Source organism: Lingula anatina, chromosome 10 (assembly GCF_051362555.1).
Source record: "Lingula anatina isolate TDL-2025a chromosome 10, LinAna3.0, whole genome shotgun sequence".
In the NCBI taxonomy this organism is placed as follows: Eukaryota; Metazoa; Brachiopoda; class Lingulata; order Lingulida; family Lingulidae; genus Lingula; species Lingula anatina.
Window position 1 is genome coordinate 1,115,336 of NC_141776.1, and position 15,536 is coordinate 1,130,871.

At 37.7% G+C, this 15,536-nt stretch overlaps 1 protein-coding gene across 7 annotated transcripts in view; it reads left to right on the top strand.

Moving 5' to 3' along the window:
• Window positions 1-15,536, top strand: part of LOC106154460 (uncharacterized) — a 48,073-nt gene that overhangs the window by 9,169 nt on the left and 23,368 nt on the right. For 4 of the 7 annotated variants that reach the window (XM_086996542.1, XM_086996547.1, XM_086996546.1 and 1 more), the window contains exon 2: window positions 12,052-12,497. In XM_086996542.1, the coding sequence (XP_086852668.1) occupies window positions 12,203-12,497 (295 nt within the window). In that variant the 5' untranslated portion in view covers window positions 12,052-12,202. Of the gene's footprint in view, window positions 1-2,381; window positions 2,490-12,051; window positions 12,498-15,536 lie in introns of those variants that run through there. The other 3 variants (XM_086996543.1, XM_086996544.1, XM_086996545.1) reach the window with 3 other exon arrangements.

A 15,536-nucleotide genomic window follows, 5' to 3' on the forward strand; every position in this document is an offset into this window, starting at 1 on the left:
TTTTGATGTCTTTGTTGCTACTGTATTTTTCCTTGTCTTTTATTGATATGACTGATTTTTGAGGAGTTTTGTAACACTAATTTGATAATAAAAAAATGATTTTTATTTTTAATTATTAAATTTGGTAAGAATTTTCTAATTTTTCTCTTCATGTTTATACAGTTTGCAAAAATAATGAAAAAAAAAATTACTTTTTTATGAAACATAATTGGAGAAATGGAGCTTTTCTGTCTACCATTTTACTGCCTAATTTACTTAATATAAACAATTCATGTTATCACTGGCAAATTGTTATGTTTTATAAACATATTTGGTCATCATTATCATTATCAAGTAATTGTGTTTGTTGGTAACTTGAGACAAATTTGTCATAGAAATGCCAATTACACCTTTTGGGGAAATATAATTGTTTATCCTTGGCTTGGCAGAGTGATCGGCTTCTTTTGAAGAAGATTAAGACTAAACACAAATGGTTTTTGTTCCATTAAAGAGAACAGACATTCACCTCAGTTGGTTTTTGTCAACAATTTAGCTAATAATTGCAAACTACGTGACTAGTTAAACAATTAGCTTGCTAATGTAAAATAATCGTTTTGCGATCACTCAGTAATGTTAGACACTTATTTACTTGCCCCACCCCTATGCAAAAACCTGAATCGGTCACACTTTAAAAAAAGTTCATCTTAAGGAGAAAAATTGATTGACCTCTGCCCAAAGACATCTGTATTCCATTGCAGGCACTGGGGGCCTGAAATAACAAATTTAAGTAAAGATAAGAGGTGGACTTTCTCCTTTCCCTGGATGAGGTACTGCAACTTTCCCGCACCCAGCAGTGTTTTGTCAAAGACATTTGACATTGACTACGAGAATTTAAACACATGTAAATTAAATATTTAATTAAATGTCTAATTATATATTTTGAGGTTTAAAAGTTTAGAAAACTGTTAATACCCAATAATTATTGACAGAATAGAAAAAAAATCATAAAACTAGTTTTTATAGCAAGAACTGTTGGGGTAGAAAAAAAAATCGCCAGGATAAAAAAGTATCAGAAAATTGGTAAACCCTAGTTTGTAATAATTGACAAGGTAAAAAAAAAGTACCATTAAATTATTCATAAATAGTAGTAAATTCATAGAAAAACTATTAAACTCAAGTAATAATTTCCAGGATAAAAAGTTTATGTTATGAAAGTGTTGTACTGGTAATGATTATTGGAGGGTGGGGGTGGGGGGGGGAGAATCATAAAACAGTAATTTTCTATGAGTACTTGTCACAGAAGAGGAAGCATGTAACAGATCTGCAGCCTGCTGAAGGCAGAAGCAAAGGACAGTAAATCTCTCAGTTTCAGAGATCTGACAGATAATATAATTGAGGAAGACCACTGGCTGTAGTCTGATATCTGAGAGATTTTGTTTCCACATTTTATTAAAGACATATCGGGTCAAGTTCCCTTCTAAGATTTATTAGAGGTCATTTAAGGAATGGCACCTAGGCATTTTGTTCTCTTGGATGGAACTGGGGTAAGATAAGACCAATATAGGACTGATAGGTCTGTAATTGTGTGTGTGTGTGGGGGGGGGGGGGGGGGGGGGTGCACAGTATTAAGTGGGCTTGTATTCATGCTTCTTTATAAACCTAAAGCAGTGGATAAGAAAAAGGCATTTTTTACCAACATAGTATTCAGAAAGTATGTACAAGTAATCTTGAGATTTAAGATGTTATTGAGTTATATTGCCTTAAGACAAGCTCTTTCTTTTCTTCTTCTGTGTCCTTCTCCTGGTTTGGAAGCACGCATACATGCATGCACAAACTAACACGGACACATACACACACATGCAGGCACACATACTCGGCTAGAAGTCTGAAATCAAGAACAGTTCACCTAGTGGGCAATGTGAATCATGGTTTTGCAGCTATTGTTATAATACAGATGCAAGCCAATCCCTGAGGCTAGTATCACCTATCACTATAAATGTCACAGTTTAATAAAATGTGATCTATTTTAGGAGGTCCACTTTGTTATCTGGGGTTAAAGGAGAGCGAGCTGTTTAGATTTCAATTGATTTTCTACTTTTATCTTTTATTGGGGGAATTGGATTTGGGGTGAGATTGAGTTTTATCTTTGAATCACTGAATGCTTGAAAATCTACTTTAAAATTTATGGTATTTTTTTTCGCTGTTATGTACCTCTAACTTCCTTTTTTATTAACATTTTACTTTTTTGTCATCCCTCTCTTCTTCATCCGTCTTGTTCATGATTCATGCATACAAGATGGATCCTCATCCCATCATATTACCTCTGTCCTCTCCCCATCAGATCATGACCATTCCCATACCAAACTTCAAATTATCCTCGGTGTCTCCCTTAAATCAACCAGGATCATCTCGGGAGGGCATTCCATAGTAAATACCGCAGACATCATGTTCTCATACACCACTGTGGAGCCTACTGTCACTGGAGGAGCACACAGAGAGAGAAACTCTGGGTAAATATATATATATATATATATATATATATATATATATATATATATATATTATATATATATTATATATATATATATATAATAAAATATAGTGGTGTAGGTTTTACCCAGTATATACGAGCTGGGAAAATTATTTGCGAGCTGAAAAAATTAGTGGCAAATTTCAAGATATGAGAGGGCACAAGGAAAAAAAATGTAAAATTTTGAAATAGGCAGTTTATTGTAATGTGTAGCTACAGGGCATATGGATAAAAAAATTATGTTTTTGGTTTAGTTTTACTTGATATGTCAGTAGTTTTGGAGAGGAAAGGGGTGACACCCAAAGCTCAGTGTGGGATGGGGCACTATACAGCCACTTTGCCACCTTGATTGGCTTTTGCAGGAATTTTTTGAAAAGGTAAGTGAAAGGGGCGGAGGGGGGGGGTCACTGATGAAAAGGCTGGCACATACTGGTCATATAATCCAAGGAAGCGGTAGTGGAGTTATGACCCCTTACCCTCGGTAAGATAGGACATTTAGGACAAGATGGCATTAGAGCCAGCTTCATGGTAGAGAGTTGTCTTTGAGGAATGAGCAACTGAGGGAGGTAAATAGAACTTTGGCATCCTAACACCCTGAATTTCATAATCAAGGCACTGAAAACTGCCCACAGAACTGTTATGAAAAATGCTGTGAATAGTAGATGCATTCTGACAGGAGAGAGGTTAGTGTTCATTGTCCACTGCATCTCAGGGCGACTCCTAGGGCCCTGTATTATGAAACCATCTATAGTTTGTTGTTGTAGCAGTGGCTTTGGTTTACATTACCCGAGTACTTGAAATGGAAATCTGGAGAGGAAAAAAGAAGTCTTACAGGGTACTCTTGAACACTCCCCCCCCCCCCCCCCCCCCCCCCCCCCCCCCCCCCCATTTATTACACTGGACTAAAGGTGGACAAATTAAGCCTAAGTTAACTCTGGGCACAAGGCACTAAAAAGCACAGAGTCGAAGAGAAAATGTTCATGCCAGTTTTTTCATACCATGGAGGATGCAGAAAACAAAAGGCATAGTGTATCTCAAATACACCCACACTGCACATGAATGTGAACCACTCCACTCGAACTAGTAGATCTTTTCTCCGCGACATCCTCTTTGGATCAAGTCCAATATACCACAAGTCAGCGAGGTGTATCATGACAGCCATTGTAGGTCCATTGAGCTAAAACCTTTTTATTTGGGACCTTGGGATATATCCTTCCTTCACCTAACCAACAATATCAGTAGAAAAAAAGGGTAAAGAGGAAGAAAAATATAGGCACTGATTTGCAGCAATATTCAAAGAGAAACTTGCAGAATAAAAAGCCTCTTATAAACACTTGAATCTCTGTTTGATGTCTGGGTTGGAAGGATGTGCAATTCTTTGCCGCCTTCACGGCTGCAGCTTCTGTGTTTGTACTGATGCTGACACCACTTACTGTTGCTCTCGAGACAAAAGGTATATTAGAGGTTAATTACAGTAAGAGGAAGGGAGGCGGCATACATATTTCTGAGTTCTTTAGAAGATGAAAAAAAGGAATTTTTAAAAATTAATTTCCTTCAGAAGCACTTGAAGTTGCGGATGGGTTGTTAAAATGATGTGTAACAGTATTTACACATGCATAATGAAGATCAAACGTTAACCTTGAGCAAAATTGTAGTTTAAAAACTGATTTTCCAGTCTATAGTGATTCGTGTCAATTAGTTTACTGAAACAGCAATAGACCGTATGCTGGGTGGGTGGAAGTCCCAATGAAAATACTTAAATCCAGGATGTTTTTATCTGTACTTGGCCACCAGGTTTGTAGGGATCAAAAGATTAAAAGAAAGTAATGCAACAAACTAATAAAGAAAAGTTTTAAATGGAAACTTCAGAGTGAGGGGGGGGGGGGGGGGGGGGGAGAGAGAAGAGATAGAGAGAGTAGGAGAATGAGGGAAGGAGAGAGAAGGGTAGAAGGGAGGAGAAACAGGCGTGGAAGGAGAGAGAAAGAGAGAGAAAGAGAGAAAAGCACCTGCAGGTGCAACTGTATTCAAAAGGAAATTCTGTGAAGGAAGGGGGTACCTACTGTTGCTACTCTGGCCTTTCTACAGTACTCTACGCAACCCACTAGAGTCACCATATTTCCCTTATTCTGGGTGGTATATGGTAACTGTCACCTGAGACCTTGATGTGTTTACTTAGTAGCTGACTTACTGACCTGATTATCTTTCATCTAAACAGATTGTTTGCTTGTGCACTTGTAACTGAGTGGTAGGCTAAGGATAATTACTCTGATATGATGTTTGGTAAAGATACAGTGTACTTTGAAATGGTGATTGAGGGTTATTGTTGGTGGTATAAGCAGCTTCTGTTCTGTTGTCACATTATCCATGCATTTTGATCTCTCTCTCTCTCTCTCTCTCTCTCTCTCTCTCTCTCTCTTAATACTCAATACATACCTAAACAAGGTAAAATGGTAGGTTAAAAATTAATCTAGTAGGACTTAAAAAGTGAAATGAATAAAATATATATGAAAATAGTACTTTAAAAATATGGATTGTTCTCATATTGTTTGGAGAGAAGGATTTTGACCTTTAATGATAATTTGAACTTCAAAGACCTTCCCATGCAATGAGAGTGCAGTGGAAGAAAACAAAAGAGACTGTTTATTGTTATTTAGGCTATGTGTAGGCTGAGGGACATCCTGTAAGTCTTGGGACTTATGATGTAATCAACAAAGAATTTAGACTGGGTTCCCATAAACCTATCATACTAGCAGGATCGATCTAACTCTGAGGGGATTCTCACTAAATTGCATTCAGTTTAAGTGACTTTAATGTCTGTCACGCCCACTGAAGCTGCAAGGGGGGTATTTAACTTTCCCGCCCCCCCCCCCCCTCCCACCTTACTTTGCCACTCTGTAGCCTTACACTGGTTCAGGGCAAATGACATCATCTGGAAATCAATTACTAGTAGTTTTAAGTCGGTAACCAGATATCTCTCTCCTTATCTGTTTCTGTCTGTTCATATCTTCATCTGTCTATGTTTACTGAATTTTTTCTCATTATATAATGCATTTCAGCCTAGTTTGTCTTACAGAGGTGTATATTGGGCTCCCACTTGAAATAGACTGCTAAATTCACCACTGATTCATTTAGATGTTTGGTCTGGCCATTAAGTGTGAGGATCTTTGCTAGTCATAACCTTTCAAAGAAAGTTTGATCTAATTGTCTGTTGAGCTCAAATGCATTCGAATTATTTAAATTTCTTGAAAAAGTGAATATTTTTTTATTCCTAAGATAATTTCCTAAAGCTGCCAATGTTATATCTAGAACCCTTGCCCAATTATTGATGTTCATTTTAGACCAACATTTTAGTCCTCATTTTTACCCAAGATAAATCAGTAACAGTCCAAATTGAATTCAAACATTGTACTGATTTTATAACAACAAATACATATGCTTTTGATTTAGACCATCACTATTTTCATTTTTAAGTGGAATACTTTGGATTAAATTTATCTTAGACTGAGGCAGACTAAAATTTTGGGTTAAAAAATTAGACCAACTTCAGGCCCAAAGCCAGCAATTCCAAAAGAGGGTGGGTTTCTTTTTCTGAAAATGTGGAACTTTTACAATGGAGCCTTCTTGCACCTAGATAATATTTCATCCAGAGGGGACCTTTTCCTAGCAAAAAGAGGGGGGGGGGGAGGTTAACCCCCAGAATCTCCTTGTCTACAGGCCTGAACTTATGGGCTAATAATTTAGACCAACTTTTACTAGTAGGCTTACATGTAGTTGTCATTTGTGAAGCATGCAGTCTCCTGGATAAAAGGAATGTTTGAGTCTCAATTATTGGCTACTGCAGGTTATGGTCCAGTAGCTGCAACTGATACTATTCTGACTGTTTTATTGCAGGACGTTATGCCCCAAAACCTAATATCACTTCCATATTGCCTGCCATAAATTCCCAGTGCTTCCAGGGAATGGGATGTTGAAAGTGCCAATAATTCTTGCCTAATTTCTTGCAGGGATATGTTAGGGTATCTTTTAAGGAAGTTAACAGTACTATTCTAATTAAAATGCCTGCTATAAATTCCCAACATTGCTTGTAATTATGAGTAGAAAGGCGTGTTCACATTGAAGTTGGGTTTGGCCTTCTTGGTTTGCCTCTTCTCTGTGGCACATTTGTTGAAACCTGATTTTCTACTTAGTACTGGGAACCTTAAATGTTAAAGGAGGAACAAATATATATAGACATCAGCTACAAACAGCAAAGATGCATGGAAAGGATGTTTCTTGAGAAAAAACCCAGGCAAACAAACACACCCCTTCCCTAAAGAGAGGGAAAGAGCAGGAAAAATCCAAGGAAGGAAATGGCAACCTGATAATTTTGCTGCAGGCCGGTAGCCAGGGGGTGTTCGAAAGAACCACCCTTTTTGCTGGAAAAAGGTCCACTCTGGGTGAAATTTGATCTATGTACTTGAGGATTTTATGGTAAAAGGTCCACTTTTTCAGAAAACGAACCCCCCCCTCTGAGATTGCTGGCTACGGGCCTGTGCTGTATATATATATATATATGTTTGCATAAAGTGTTGTAGGTGTATAAATTCCTTAAAAAACATACAACTTTTTTGAACTAAAAGACGATAACCATTACCCATTTTCTCCTGGAGGTGGCCGATTGCTTGAACTTGTAAACTAAAAGACTTGTTTGTTTTGGGAGAGCTGTTGTAAAAGTTGGATCTTTACACTAACCTTTCCAATCATTACATTAATTGGCATCTATTCTCATGGATTTAAAGGTTAGGGTGTCTATTAAGCACAGTGTTTATTTTAGATGTGCCACATTTACAGTTTGTCTTGGACACAGATTCTGTCTTTAAGATGTAACATTTATAAGTCGTGTTTACATTGAAGATAGGTTGACTTTTCTCTTTTCTGAGCCCATTTTACTAAAAGTGTAAAGTCAGTTTTGAGACTAAAATCACAGCCTACTGTTATAAACTTAGCCGACTAAAATGCTTTTCTTAAAAATATGAAAAGCGTACAAAGAATTAACCAGTTAAGTTGCATTTCACAAATAATATCTGAAAGGGTTTTTTTATTATTTTTTCTGTCCTTTAACTAAGTCCCATGAGCAAATTGTGATTGTATTGAAAAAGGTTCTTTGTGGTAACATTTGCCCTTTTATGTATGTCAGATTCACCTATTTTGGGCCAGTCATTCTTAAAATCTCTCAGCTCAGTATTGCCAAGCTGACGTTGCATTGTTGGTTAATAATATCCAATATTTGGAATTGAGGAAAATGTGTGTAATTAATAGACTAGTCTCTTTGAGATAATGTGCATGGTATTTTGACAACAAGCCAAGTGATAATTAAAAAAACTCTTCTATGGAAGCACATGATGACATACATAAAAAGAGATCAAACAAAATGAAGCCACCACTAAAACTTCTAAACCATTGTCTTGCCAGTCAGTGCTAGTCATAAAAAAAGAACTGAAACAGACATTAAAACACATAATGCAACCTTACAATACTTTTTCATATCCAAGAGGTCGAGTGAGGTGGAGATACAAGATAGGGGTTTCTTCCTCCGTTAGAAATCAGAAGTTTTCATCTGGGATTTATTGATTTTTCTCCTCATGTACTTGTATGTAGTCTGTTATTGGGTTATGCATCTTAGGACGCATTCACAAATTGACCCGTGGATTAGCAGAACCACAGATCAAATATGGCCGACCCACTTGAAAGCTTACCGCTCTATCCCCACGGGGAATCCATTCAATGTCTGTTAGGGGAATGTGCGACATTAAGTTTCAAGTGGGTCAGCCATATTTGATCCACAGATCTGTTTGTCCTGGGATCAGCTTGTTCTGAATGTGTTCATAGTGTTCTGCTATGCTGGTAATGGTGATAAGAATGGTCCCCAGAATGGGCATGTATGGAAACATTTTCATGTAACTTACAGTGTACAGGGTAATTATATGGAGATGAAACATTTCATGTGTTTCTTTTATGAAATATGGCATCAAATGGCCAGATATCTAATTAGTGTACAAGAGATTTGAACTGGTAGAGAAAGAGAGAGAGGGTAAGAGAAAAGAAAGTAACAGAAGCAAAAATGGATAAATAAAACAATATGCAGTGGGAGAAGGGGCACAAGACAGACACCAGTAGGTAATCAGACGGTCACATGCATGTCATAGGCCTAAATGCACCATCCCCTATAAAGATATGGGATAAGTATTTGGTTATTTAGCATAAATCCCATATTAAGAACCTTATTGGTGTTGTATTGACTAGAGGATCCTATCAGCTAGCACAGCCAGTGTTTGCTAATCTGTTCCTGGTGCAGCTAATTATAATTTGTTCCAGATCCGCTATGGTTGATTATTTCCTGGAGAGACGTCCTGAGAGGCTATATTGTGACTCCATTTGTAGTCTGTGCCTTGCTTTTGTCTTAATTTGGATTCATCAGTAATAGTGGTTCCATTTTGTGCATGGAGAGAGAGATATTTTAGTTTACATTGTGTGTGTGTGTGTGTATGTGTGTGTGTGTGAGAGAGAGAGATTTTAGCTTACATTGTATGTGTGTGTGTGTGTGAGAGAGAGAGAGAGAGAGAGAGAGAGAGAGAGATTTTAGCTAACATTGTGTGTGTGAGAGAGAGAGAGAGAGAGAGAGAGAGAGAGAGAGAGAAAGAGAGTGAAGATGGAGGGAGGGAGGTTTTAGCTTATGTTATGCAAGAGAGAGACATTGGGAGGGCTGCTCTGTATAGTGTCAGCTAGGAGTAGGAGTGCGCTTGTGGTCATTAGGGCTGGCCAGTTTGCCTCTTACAGCTGGACCTACCTTCTAGGCACTGGACTAAAACTACTATCCCTCCTTATCAGGTTACACACTTGGAATATTTGTGGTATGAACTGAGGATGCCAATAGAACTTATCACTGCTGGTTTTTGCCTCACATTCTCCACACTGGTATATGATTCAGGCCCGTAGCCAGCAATTTCAAAGGGGGGTTCTTTTTCTGAAAAAGTGGACCTTTTACCATATAATCCCCATGTACCTAGGTCAAATTTTATTCAGAGTGGACCTTTTTCCAGCAAAAAGGGGGGTTCTTTCGAACTCCCCGCCCCCCCTGGCTACGGGCCTATATGATTCAATGCATATTTTTAATGGTCTCATCTTTCTTTCTTATCTGGAGTTTGAATAGATCAATATATAATTTGTTGTCAAAGAAGTTTACACTAAGTGACAGTTTTATTGTAGAAGACAGATTAGCCAATTTACAGCTGGAAGCTTAGTTTTAAGATGGTATACAGAATATGTACAGATGCAAATGTTTGAGAACCAAGAAGTAGGTGAATTTTAGACTCCATTCCCATAGATTTTAGATCGATCTATCCCTGTGGAGAGTCTCACTAGATTACTGATTAGATTACTAGCTTAAGAGTCTGTCCCGCCTTCTAAAAGCTGTAAGGGGGTAATTAACTATGGTGCGCGCTCGGCTGACTGCAATTTAGCGTGAACCCCCATGAGTTAGGTTAATCTAAATCTAAATCTCAGGATCGATCTAAATCTATGGGAATGCACCCTAATAGTTAAGACCAGCTTTCTGGAGCTTGTGTCAAGCACTTGCCCTGGAAGTCATCTAAGCCCTGGCTACTGTTGACAGTTGTAACTATTGATTTAATCAATTAGAACTGGTTCAAGGAGATTATCCACTCATCCCCTTTTATCCTCTATCTGGATTAGCATGGGGTAATTATAATTGGTTCATTGAGTGGATTCACTCTGTGCTGAGATAGATTATGTCTGATTCAATCTAGAGGCAACCTACAGTAGTTACAGCTCCTGTTACTAAATCTTATATATCAAGCCAAATGGTGATGAGGGCTTTTGCCATCAAATAATAGAAGAGAAGCTTTGCTTGATTTTTGGCATTTTATAATTGATATTTATTAAACAGGTATTGAAACCAAGAGACAGGTATTGTAATCAAGTGTCTTCCAAGCAGCATTGAACTGACTGTAATTGTAATTCCCTAGTTTTTGATGGAATCATACTGTGCAGATACCAGGCTAATTGCTGTTCTAGGACTTGTGATGTCATATTGATAGATTTACTTGTGGTTTATCAGAGCTGGAGTGAAAGAAGTGATGAGCTTTTTCTTGCCATCTGTAAAATCACCAGACAGAATAAACTATCATCGAGTGTTATCCATTAGATAAAAAAGTGGGTGAAAATTGCTTATCTCGTACATGAATCAAAACAGATAAACCATGTAGGACAGATCCCAAACAGATTGTGTGAGAATATTGTGAAAGAATTCAATACAACTCCAGAAATCTCTAGGTGGAAAGATGTGTGTTGAACCATAAAATCAGTGAATGAACGGTATGATGCGATAAAATAATTAAGTTTGATATGAAGTCTTGCCTGATTTAATACATCTTATTATATAATTCCTGTATGTCATGTCTGAAAAATAGCTTCCAAAAACAACTGGCAGATGCTGTTCTCATCTGACTGTTGAGTGGAACAAGTACCATTTCACAGATTAATAATTTTACCAACGAAGATAAACAATTCTTCAGAAAACAATATATCACAGATCGCGCCGTCCACTAATTAGATACTTCTCAATTATGTAACTTTCCTGCTTGGGAGAGTTCCTCAATAAATTTCTACATGATTCTGAAACAGGGTTTTCTAAGTAGGAATGTAGATATCAGCTATAGGTGAATCTATAAGTCTTTCATTCACCAGAAGGAAGCTATACATAATGGTTATTACTCTGTGTTAACAAGGAATGGGTTATTCCGCAGATTGACTTCCCTGTTTTCTTGATATTTTTGTTCTGACAGGTATACTGCCTTGCATGTCATTAGTCGGGGGGAAACCCATATTTAAAGGGATATTTTACTCCTAACTTCTCACATTACTGGATGAGGTGATGTGAGTGTTGAAAACTTTTTTGTTATACTTTGTTCTGTAATTTTCTCATTTTATATGGCTATGATTTTATCAACTGTTTTGCTGACAATTCTTTTTTATTTGCTAGTGAACAAGCTCTAAAAAAATTAAAAGGTACACATTTGTGAAAGTTAAGCAAACATTTATTGCAATGGCATTTATTACATCCTGAATGTAAAGAATATTCATCATCAGTGTGGTTTTGTGGAGGAATCTGTGTGAGGTGAATCTTTGCCGACTAATTCTTCACTTCCCTTTTATTTCTTAACCTCACTTGGTCTTTGTCGTTCCACTTGAGAAAAAGTGAAAAGAGAAGCCACAAGGAAAAGTGATTGTATATGTCTTGAAGCTGTTCTTTTGTCATAAAAAACTGAAAAGTTTATTGTGAAGATTATGTTGATTAAGTGTGATAGTCACATACCACTTGATCATGGTCTGGTAAGTTTTGTGAATGATATTTCTGTGGAGTTGCATATATCATAGATTAGTTGTAGAAACGTACACTTTTTTGTTGAGAAAGATAACCACCAGGCAAGACTTCAGGGCAGTGCTCTTTTCATTGTGTATGACAATTTCTTTTATGCTTTCAGATTTCTTTAAGCACCAGAGATAGATAAAGGATCAAGTTTTTTTTTCACCTGGTGCGACGAGGAAAAGGTAACGTCTTGTTGATTAGTGAATAGATTTATTTCCTATATGTGCAGTGGTGACTGAAGTCCTTCCTGAAAAGAAAATCATTTCATGAACATGGAGGAGGAACAAGATAAACAACAACAACAACAGGAGCAAACAGAAGAGGAACATGCTGCTGAAACAGAAATCAAAAGTGAAAGTGAAACTGCCCAAGAAAAGACTGATCCTGATCCTCAGGGGGGAGACAGTAGCACAGAACCATCTGAGCCCCTGGATACTGAAATAGTCCCCCTAGAGGAAGATGTACCCATCACCACGGAGACAGCACAGACAGTAGAGGGCGCTCCAGAGGTCAAGGAAGAGGAAAAGGAACCCTACGTGAAAATGGATGGTGACCCTTTACGTAAGTAGTATTTTTCCATGTCTTTACCAGGTCACTAGCTCTTGTATCTTGCAAAAAATGAGCTTTTGGCTAGAATTCCTTTACCTAATACAAAAAAGAAAAATGCTGGAAAGGATATATTCATATGATTCATAATAATTTCAATACTGTTCAAATTTCTCAACATTTGATACATGTTTTATGAACATATAAAAAAATGCATGTTATCTTTGAAGATTTAGGTGAGATATCCATCTCTCTATATTTATTAACAGTGTTTGTAATAAACTTGTAATGGCCCTGCTTAATCTTGTTGCTCTAATTTCATCTGGTTTATAGGATTCTGTGATGTTCTTTGAATGTATATTCATACATACAAGCAGGGTAATAAAATTGCTGTCAGGTCTACCTTTATAGTGGTACCAGAGCTTTGAAGCTAAAATGAAATGACTATTGCAACTTCATATAGTTTAGTAGATGTAAAATTACGGTAATTATCCAATAATCTGGGCTCCATAATTCGAAAGCATCGCAAATTGCAACCGAGCACAAGCATCTCTTTTCCATAACTCTGCATTAACTCACCCCATACAATAGCCTCGAAATGAAAGGACCTGATATTGCTATCACAATTCCCGATGCTTTCGTGGTATGGCGCCCTAAACCACCACACCCAAGTAAAAAGAAAAAAAATCAGTAATACTTCAAAATGCAGGTACACAAGTGTTGAAAAGTTAAATGGCCTAATGTTACTGTTGAAAAGCACTTTGCTATGAGTGTCTAAAGAATGATTAATTTTGGAAAAAGTAAAATACTAGAAAAAAAATTGGGTGTTTGAAATTTTTGAAAAGTTACTGTAATTTTCTAGATGAAAGCATTTGATGTTATGACACTGTACTGTGCTTTGATCTTGTGTAATACCATAAAACTGCCACTGAAGGTTTTTACGAGTATATTCATGACAGGTCTAGAGCGGGAGCCATTTCATAAGGGGGGGGGGGGGGGGGTCTTCATTTAATATGTGGACCTTTTTAACCCAACTTTAAAAAAAGCCATAGAAGCTTTACTAGGTTATATTTTGATTGGGAGCAGCCCTTTACCACTCAAAAAGATGGCTCTCTCTTTCCAACCCATTTCCATGAACCCCCCCACCCCCCCACCCCCCTCGTCCGTAGGCCTGTAAGATCTGGCTTTTGTTTTAATAGTGGCTTATATGACATGGGTAATTAATGGAGTTGTAATGAGCATTACACCCTAACACAGCCAAAAAAGAAAAAAAAAAAATCAGTTTTTTCCCCACAATCATCAAAGTATTCCATATCTATGGCTTAACTATTCACAAAATTATAATTCAACATGTTAGATGTTAGCCTATGTTGAGTATCATTAATTTTAACTAAATGTTCTGTCCATTGGCTTTAAAATAAGATATGAAATGTTCTGCTGTTATCACCAAGTTACAGGTAGATCACACACATGGACATACAAACAGGAGGTTCTAGACAGGGTCTGGGTTCCTATAATACCTAGATCGATCTAACAGGATCTGATCCAACTCCAAGGGGTTTCTTGCTAAATTGCTTTCAGCCTAAGTGGCTTAGATGTCTGGCATGCTCACTGAAGCTACTAAAGGATAATTACCCACCTAGCAGCTTTAGTAGGCATGACAAACATCTAAGCCGCTTAAGTTAATTGCAATTTAGTAAGAATCCCCTTTGAGATAGATCGATCCGCAGTTAGTACGATGTGGTCTGGGAATGGTCCCAGGCAGACAAATGCCGTAATACACTATCCACCATGATATTGGATATTAGGGAGTTCGGCTATCTCTGTAATAATCCCATTAGAACCTCCCAGGTACTGCTCTGCCTACAGAGGATCCTATCAGTGCAGCTAATAAGGATCTGTTCCTGATCCACTTGATGTGATTTATGTCAGGAGAAAAAGACAAACTGCCATATACTAAGTGCTGGCTGTGCCTTGCTCTTGTAGTATTTTCTAACTCTTTGATTCCATTCTCTTATGTATGGGATCAGCAGTGTATTTTAGTTCTCTCTCTCTCTCTCACACACACACACACACATTCCCATGTGCATCTCTTTCTAACATGCATTTTCATATGTGCCCCCTTCTCTCTTTCTCTCACCTCCCTTTCTCTAAATGCAAAGGTATGAGAGAGAGAGAGAGAGAGAGAGAGAAAGAGAGGAGGGCTTGAGACTAAAAAAAAAAGGAAGGCTAAAGAAACTTAAAGAGGGAGTTGGTGGGAAGTGGAGGTGGAGAAGGTTGGAAATACAGACGTCTGTGTACATACATTTTTGCCTCTCTAGCCTGTAGAAAAATATTGATTTGAAAATGTCATAAAGAACGGAGATAGACAGAGGTCTGGCCTATTATAGCAGTAATTGCCTTCCATTTCCAGGCAGCCCAGTGTTTTGCTGTTGTACAAACAGTTAGGGCATTGATAAAAACTCCTGATTCCACTGACCTCTGCTCTGGGCTCTACAGAAGCCATCAAATCATCTGTTTACATTAGGTCTATTGGTCTGATGTAGGTGCGGTCCAGGTTCGCAAAGATAAAATTTTCGAGATGGGTTAAGGGTCTGATCCTGAAATTTTCTCACCTGACTTAAGATTAAGACCCCATTCCCATAGATTTTAGATCGATCTATCCCTGTGGGGAGTCTCACTAGATTACTGTCAGCTAAGCCGGCTTAAGCGTCTGTCACGCCTACTAAAAGCTGTAAGGGGGTAATTAACTATGGAGCCTGTTCGGCTGACTGCAAATTAGCGTGAACCCCCAGGGAGTTAGGTCGCTCTAAATCTAAATTTCAGGATTGATCTAAATCTCTGGGAATGCACCCTTAGTTATGTTAAATTTAATGCCTTTTTATTGACTATCATGATATTGATTTTCCCCTATATCCGCTGTATTTTTATAATTTTTTCTCCACCAATCTTTTTTGATAGATCAGATAAGGTGCAAGAAAATGCTGGTTTTCCTTACTTACTCCATTCCCTTGAATAGAGAGGCACATGGGAAAGTTACGGGTATATAATGGA